The sequence below is a fragment of the Opisthocomus hoazin genome, chromosome W, assembly GCF_030867145.1.
Source record: "Opisthocomus hoazin isolate bOpiHoa1 chromosome W, bOpiHoa1.hap1, whole genome shotgun sequence".
Taxonomy (NCBI): domain Eukaryota; kingdom Metazoa; phylum Chordata; class Aves; order Opisthocomiformes; family Opisthocomidae; genus Opisthocomus; species Opisthocomus hoazin.
Window position 1 is genome coordinate 48611985 of NC_134453.1, and position 8412 is coordinate 48620396.

The 8412-nt window shown below is 47.3% G+C and overlaps 1 protein-coding gene across 1 annotated transcript in view; it reads right to left on the bottom strand.

Moving 5' to 3' along the window:
* Positions 1 to 384, bottom strand: part of LOC142365526 (creatine kinase S-type, mitochondrial-like) — a gene marked incomplete at its 5' end in the record, with an annotated part of 37519 nt that extends 37135 nt beyond the window's left edge. Inside the window, one exon of the mRNA XM_075446338.1 lies at positions 340 to 384. Within this exon, the coding sequence (XP_075302453.1) occupies positions 340 to 384 (45 nt within the window). The remainder of the gene's footprint in view (positions 1 to 339) is intronic.
* Between the last annotated feature and the right edge of the window lie 8028 nt (positions 385 to 8412).

An 8412-nucleotide genomic window follows, 5' to 3' on the forward strand; every position in this document is an offset into this window, starting at 1 on the left:
AGTGTCGGGCATGGTGTCAGGAATCGGTGGTGCAGCAGCGACACAAATGAGTACTGAGTTCATTACCTTTGTAGACCAAGATGGTAAGTTGCTGGCACAAGCACGCCCTTATGTCTTGAATACTACTATTTGGCTATTAGGCAGAGACGTATTATCACAACGGGGTTGTGTCATTCAGACGCCTTTTTGACAGCGGCCATTGAAGCGAGCGCATCCAGGCCTACACTGAAGCTCACGTGGTTGACAAAAAAGCCGATCTGGGTGGACCAATGGCCACTGTCTATTGAAAAGCTCGCCCATCTCCAAGAATTGGTGGATGAACAAGTGAAGTTGGGGCACTTGGTCCCGTCCACTAGTCCTTGGAATACTCCTGTGTTTACCATTCAGAAAAAGTCCGGAAAATGGAGACTCTTACAAGACCTAAGAGCACTTAATGCAGTAATGCAGGATATGGGGCCGCTACAACCTGGACTACCGTCGCCAGCTATGATACCTGAACAATGGGATATCCTGATTCTAGATTTGAAGGATTGTTTTTTTACCATCCTGTTACATCCAGATGACTGTGAAAAGTTTGCATTTACAGTACCCGCCATTAACAGAGCATCACCCACGAAGCGGTACCAATGGGTAGTGCTACCACAAGGTATGAAAAACTCACCAACAATGTGCCAATGGTATGTGGATTTGGTGCTGCAACCTTTCCGACGATCTCATCAGGAACTAATTTTGTATCATTACATGGATGACTTATTATTGGCCTCACGATGTCCAATCCAAGATGACATTGTTCTTGAATTAAAGGGGATGTTGGAAGATTGGGGTTTAGTGGTGGCTCCTGAAAAGATTCAACGACAACCCCCATGGAAATATTTGGGCATGACTTTAACTGAAACCGTGATTAGGCCACAAAAGTTGACTATACGTGCTGACAACGTCAAAACCCTTAATGATGTCCAGAAGTTGGTGGGAGACCTTCAATGGATCCGGAACGTTTGTGGAATAACCAATACGGATTTACAGCCCCTGTATGAACTATTGCAGGACGGAAAGGATCCTTACGAACCACGCCAATTAACACAACCAGCAGAGGCAGCACTTCAAATTATCGCGCAGAAGATTTCACACGGTTCTATCTCCTGGATACTTGAAGGCTCCCCGATCCAGTTATATATCTATGACTCTCAGGAAGAGATCATTGAGATATTGGCTCAATGGCGGGAGCAACAATCAGACCCATTATGCATCCTGGAATGGATTTTCGGTCCTAGCCATTTCAAACGAACTGTGACCACAAGGACTGAGGCTATTGCGGCTATAATCCATAAAGGATGCCAACGAGCAAAAATTATTGCTGGAGCTGTACCACACCAGGTAATAATGCCACTCACATCCCAATTGGTCGCACAGTTTTGTCAAACCAATGATGAATTTGCGGCGGCCGTATTGAACCAACCGTTTGTAACAGATAATCACTACCCGTGTCACCCATTGTTTAAGACATGTTTACGGTTGTTGCCATGGAATATTGTGACTGATTGCCCGCTAGACGCATTGACAGTGTTTACGGACGCGAGCAGCAAATCGAAGCATGCTGGGTTTGTGTGGCAACTACATGGCTACTGGTACTCGCACAGCCTTGTGGCGGAAGGATCTGCTCAAATTTTAGAACTTTTAGCAGTAGTGGAAGTATTGAAACGGTGGCCTCAACAACCTCTTAATATTGTGATTGACTCACTATATGTCGTTGGTATCGTACAAAGCAGCGCATGATTTTTTCCATCAGTCTGCGGCGGCACTGGAAAGACAGTTTTCATTATCTAAAGCAGATGCGCATGCTATTGTTGCAGCCTGCCCTGACTGTGCGAGACTCACTCCTATACAGGATGGTGGTGTAAATCCTCGAGGTCTACAGCCCAGACAACTTTGGCAAACCGATGTGATCGAGTTCCCCCAGTTTGGGCATTTGAAGTACATCCATGTCTCTGTTGATACATGTTTGGCTGCCATCTGGGCAACAGCAGCTACTTCTACCAATGCCAAAGCAACCCAACGACATTGGGCGCAAGCCTTTGCTGTGTTGGGAGTACCTGAACAAATGAAAACTGATAATGGCCCAGCCTACAGGTCTCAGGTGGTGGCCCGTTTCCTTCAGCGGTGGGGTGTTAAACATGTACGGGGCATCCCATACAACTCCACCGGTCAAGCTATTGTTGAGCGTTCCCATCGCTTACTAAAAGATCATTTAAATATTTTAAAAAAGGGGGGACACTAATCCCTGAGAGACTGTCTACACAAAACCCTTTTTGTCCTGAATTGGTTGAATGTTAGAGGAGGTCATAGTGACCCCCCAGCTGTTCGGCACAGGGGAACAAACAAAAATGTCTATGACAATGATGTGGTGTTAGTAGCGGTATTCCGCCTGGGTAAAGGGGTTTGGGAAGGTCCAGTACGACTACTCACTTGGGGGAGGGGATATGCTTGTATTTCTACAGATAATGGACAGACGAAGTGGGTGCCGGCAAAATGGATCAAACCCATCTTGAATGAACACGGAAGAAGAAGGGGAGGCGATAAAAAGACAGTGGGCCCGGTTAACAAAGATGCTAACCACATGGTTGAAGGCACTACATCCTAACGATATATAGCTGTTATCTGTACTATCTGACGAGTGTCAATATGAGTGCCTGCTTTCTAGGGCTCCGGGGTTAAGTTTTGGAGAGTGAATTATTTTGCTGCTTTCTGGTAGTAGAGTTTGGGTACCCAGGTAGGACGCTGCTCTTGAACATCAATGGTCCGAGGGATTGCAGGACCTCCAGCCGGCACCGAGGGATTCTTGGGGAGAACCTCTGATCCCTGGACCAAAAAGTTCTGAGCACGAACCATTAATAAGACAAAGGCATTCTTCCAGTATTGTTTCTTGTTGCCTGCCTGTTAGTTGCCTGCTAGTCATAGTGAAAGCTTCACAGCATTGGGCTGTATCCCTGGGGAGAAGTGAAAGTGCCCTTCCTAAAACAGAAATGAAAAGAGAGTACTCTTCCTGAAACTGAGGCTTGGGAATTTGTCTGTCAAATGTTGAATATTATTGTAAGTCCTTGTCTGTTCATGAGTCTTTGCATTGAAAAAAAAAAAAAAATCATAAGTCTTTGCAATATTTGGATTTATGTTGAAAACTTGGTGTGCTTGTGTGTGTGTGTGGTCGCGACTATGATTGTGTGATTTTATGTGTTTGTTGTCATAGTGTTTGTATTTCTGTGATCTGATGGATTTATTTGGTTTCTGTGATCTAATGGATTTGTCTGGACTAAGTAACTGCCTTTGCGTCTTTGGTTTGGTGAGTTCTGCAGGTATTGTATATAGTTAATGAGTTATACCCTTAGATACATTGATTTTAGCCTAGATGATTAATATGAATACAGGAATAATAAAGGGAACCGACTGTGCATTGCATCAATGTGTGTGAGAGTCGTTCCTGTCCTTGTACGGATGCTGAAACTCGGCAAACTATCTGATTTATAGCCCTTAAATCCTGGACTAGTCGATATTCCTTGCCTTCCTTACAAGCTGTATGAGAGTATTATATTCTGATTTGCATTCTACCAAAAACCCATATTCTAAAATCTTTGTAATTAACCCCTCCAATCTTTTCGAGCCTCCCACTTAATAGGATTTTGTTTTTGTCTTACCAGCTTGACTCCAGGTTTCAAAGTCACTTTTACCAGCTCAGCTAATTTAGAGTGTCTCGGAACTCCACTTGCCCAAACCAAAAGAATTACTGCATTTTCCACCTCTTCTGGAATTTGTTCCTCCTTAAAGGAATCCTGTAACATAAACTCTCTCGCTTCTATGGCTTTTGATTCTGGTATCAATAATTCAGTTTCCCCATCTTTAAAAGTTATTTGTGCATCTGATTTGCTTAATAAATCTCATCCTAACAAAGGCAACGGACATTCAGGCATATACAGAAACTGGTGAGTTACCCACTGTTTTACCAATTTCAATTTCAACAGCTCTAAGAAAGGTCAGTTGTCTCCTTGCCCTGTCACACCAACAACATCTACTGATTTATGACTGTGTTTCCCCATACATGTATTCAATACTGAATAAATGGCCCCTGTATCTATTAAAAATTCTATTTCTTCATTCCCTAGCTTCAGTGTAACCAGGGGTTCAGCTAGGGTTGATTCCCCCGGTCTTCCTCATGATTCTTCATCCAGGGTCATTAGCTTGATTGCCCATAGAGTTGGGTCTAATTCTCCAGCTTTGGGGCATTCCTTTTTCCAGTGCCCACGTTCCTTACTGTCCTGAGTTCAGCCAGGACAGGGTTAATTTTCACCGGAATCCAGGAAGGGGCGCAGCCAGACAGACTGACCCCACCTGGCCAAACAGAGCAGGGTATTCCATACCATGTGCCGTCATGCCTGATTCCAGTGGGGGGGAGCTGGGCGGCAGGAACTCACTTGTGGCTCAGGAGCACACGGTGGCGGTCCGGTCCGGGAGAGCGGCTCTGTGGGTTGTGCGGTTTGTGTTGTGTTTTCTCCTTATCTGTATCGTTGTTCCTGTTCCCTTTGTTTGCTGTTCTGTTAAACTGCCCTTATCCCGACCCACCAGTTTCTGCCTGTTTCTTCCTATTCTCCTCCGCACCCTGGCGAGGGGAGGGGCGGCCGCTTGGCGCTTTTGTTGCCGGCCGCAGCCAAACCATAACACTTACAAATAGCACATTGATCTTGTGCCAGTCGGAAATTCACCTTCCCCCTTTCACCGATATTTGTTCTCTGTTCTCTTCCTCTGTCTCTTCTATTATTTTCAGTCACAGCCGCCAGTAATTTTCCATCCCTCCGCGCTTGTCTCACTTCTTTTTCTCTATTGTTATATACAGTCCAGGCTACTTCAAGCATCTTACCCAAATCGCTAGATTCAGGTCCTTCTAATTTCTGGAGTTTCTTTCTGATGTCTGGGGCCGATTGACCTACAAATATAGAGGCCAATTGTGTCACTTCTTCTGGTTTTTCTGGATCCCAATTAGTATATTTTCTAGCAGTCACCTTCAGTCTTTCCATAAAAGCTGAAGGGGACTCATTTAGCTCTTGTCTCACCTCCTAAATTTTTGACCAATTTATTGCTTTTGGCATCGCATGCTTAACACCAAATAAAATCCACCTCTGATATCTAGTCAGCATTCCTCTGGGTCCTGGTTGATTAGGGTCCCACTCAGGATTTGCGGATGGAAAATTCTGGTCCACTGTTCCCTGTAAATCTCCATTAGCATGCGCTCCCTCCACCTGTTTTCTAACAGATTTAATACCATTTTCTTTTCAGTATCATCGAGCAAAGTATCCAATATTACTTGCAAGTCATTCCAATCAGGGTCTTGGGTTCTAATTATTGTTTCAACTACTTTGGCTACCCTTTTGGGATCTTCCCGATATGTGCCTGCAGTCTCTTTCCATGATCTTAAATCAGTTATTGAAAACGGAACTTTTACTACTACTGGACCATTATTCCCTACTGCTTCTCGGAGAGGGGCTTGGAGGGGAGCTAGTTCAGCCCCCCTCCCCATTCTTCCTCGTGTCCTTCCTGAAACTGGGCTGAATCCCCCTGCTTCCCCTCCCATAGGAGAAGCAGGAGGACTATCAGCCTCCAAATTTCAATCCTCTTGATCATCTCCCCATCTCTGGTGAGGCGCAGCCATCAATTCAACATCATCCTCCTCAGGTCCATATTTTAAACACCTTTCACCGATACTACAAGTAGCACAGCATCTTTTTAAACCCTCTTCAGATTTTCCCTTCTTCAAGGCCATCACCACAGAATCTTGTGTATGTATCCCACACTGCCTTTGCCATTCCGGATGATTTCTCAATGAAAAAAACAGATCTACATATGTCGCCTCCTTCCATTTACCCTCCCTCTTACAAAATCACATTAATTGCAAGATAGTATTATAAAACAGTGTCCCATTTTCTGGCCATCTCTCCCCACCTTCCAAAGTATATATTGGCCACCAATGACTACAGTACTCAATCAATTGTTTCCGAGTCAGAGGATCACGCCCCAAATCTTTCCAATGTTTTAAAATACATCCCAAAGGCATACTTTGTGGGATGGACTTTTTACTCGGAAATGTACCCATCTCCCAAAAGACTAGTGGTTGTGATGGTGCACTATATCACAGGCACTAGTCAGAGGGACCCCAACCCCTGTTGGAGTTCCCTCTGGGATCCCAGCCCCCTGCTGGAAATCCCAAACTTGGAGACTTCAACCCCCCGTTGAAGACTCCCCCTTTGGGCCCCACTCCACAGGCTTTTACCTAGCAGAGACTTACCAACCAAGGTGTCGCTTTAGCCCAACTCTGCGTGGCTTTCACCATGCCTTACGAGCAGGCTCCTACCCAGACTCCCTCACCTGCCCAGTTGCCCTTAAGCAACAGATACGGGGCTCTGGAATGTGAGGGCCTGGCTAATGAGAATGAGGGTGAAGGTCCATCCAGGGGGTTGCCTAGGATGAGTTGGTCAGCCCCAAGAATTACGACTGCCTCGGCTAAGAAAAAAAGGAGGGTAATTGTCACAAGCGATTCCCTTCTGAGGGGAACAGAGGGCCCGATCTGCCGATCGGACCCATCCCACAGGGAAGTCTGCTGCCTCCCTGGGGCCCCGGTTAGGGATGTTGCTCGGAAACTCCCTGGTCTGGTGCAGCCCTCTGATTATTACCCCCTCTTGGTAATGCAGGTTGGCGGGGACGAGATCGCAGAGAGAAGTCCCAAGGCCATCAAAAGGGACTTCAGGGCACTGGGGCGAATGGTTGAGGGATCAGGGGCGCAGGTGGTGTTTTCCTCCATCCCATCAGTGGCAGGGAACAGCACTGAAAGGGGCAGGAAAACTCACCTGATTAACAGGTGGCTCAGGGACTGGTGCCATCAGTCAAATTTTGGCTTCTTTGATCACAGGGAGGTGTACACGGCACCAGGCCTGCTGGTGACAGGCGGAGTCCAGCTATCTCAAAGAGGAAAGAGGATTCTTGGCCACGAGCTGGCGGGGCTCATTGAGAGGGCTTTAAACTAGGTTCGAAGGGGGAAGGGGACATCGCCCAGCTCACTAGGGATGAGCCCAGGCGTGGCATGCCAGGGTCAGGGTGGAGATCGACAGCCCAGCTCAAGTGTGTCTATACCAACGCACGTAGCATGGGCAATAAACAGGAGGACCTGGAAGTCATTATACAGCAAGATGGCTACGACTTGGTTGCCATCACAGAAACGAGGTGGGACAGGTCGCATGACTGGCATTCTGTCATGGATGGGTACAGACTCTTTAGGAAAGACAGGCCAACAAGGAGAGGTGGTGGAATTATAGACTCATAGAATCATAGAATCATAGAAAGTTTTGGGTTGGAAGGGACCCCTAGAGGTCATCTAGTCCAACCCCCCCGCAGCGAGCAGGGACACCACTAACTAGATCAGGTTGCTCAGAGCCCTGTCCAACCTGGTCTTGAATGTTTCCAGGGATGGGGCCTCCACTACCTCTCTGGGCAACCTGTTCCAGTGTTTCACAACCCTCATTGTAAAGAATTTCTTCCTTATATCCAGCCTAAACCTACCCTGTTTTAGCTTAAAACCATTACCCCTCGTCCTGTCACTGCTGTCTCTACTAAAAAGATTGTCCCCATCTTTCCTATAGGCTCCCTTTAAGTACTGAAAGGCTGCAATCAGGTCTCCCCGCAGCCTTCTCTTCTCCAGGCTGAACAAGCCCAACTCTCTCAGCCTGTCCTCATAGGAGAGGTGCTCCAGCCCTCGGATCATTTTTGTAGCCCTCCTTTGGACCCCCTCCAACAGTTCCATGTCCTTCTTGTGCTGAGGGCTCCAGAGCTGAACGCAGTACTCCAGGTGAGGTCTCACCAGAGCAGAGGGGCAGAATCACCTCTCTCGACCTGCTGGCCACGCTTCTCCTGATGCAGCCCAGGACACGGTTGGCCCTCTGGGCTGTCAGTGCACATTGCCGGCTCACGTCCAGCCTTTCGTCTATCAGTACCCCCAAGTCCCTCTCAGCAGGGCTGCTCTCGATCCTTTCATCCCCCAGCCTGTATTGATAGCGGGGATTACCCCGACCCAGGTGTAGGACCTTGCACTTGGCCTTGTTGAACCTCATGAGGTTCACACAGGCCCACCTCTCCAGCTTGTCCAGGTCCCTCTGGATGGCATCCCATCCTTCTGGTGTATCAACCATACCGCTTCAGCTTGGTGTCATCTGCAAACTTGCTGAGGGTGCACTCGATGTCGCTGTCCATGTCATTGATAAATATATTGAACAGCACCGGTCCCAGTACGGACCCCTGAGGGACTCCACTCGTCACTGGTCTCCATCTGGACACTGAGCCGTTGACCACTACCCTTTGGTTGCGACCATCCAACCAATTCCT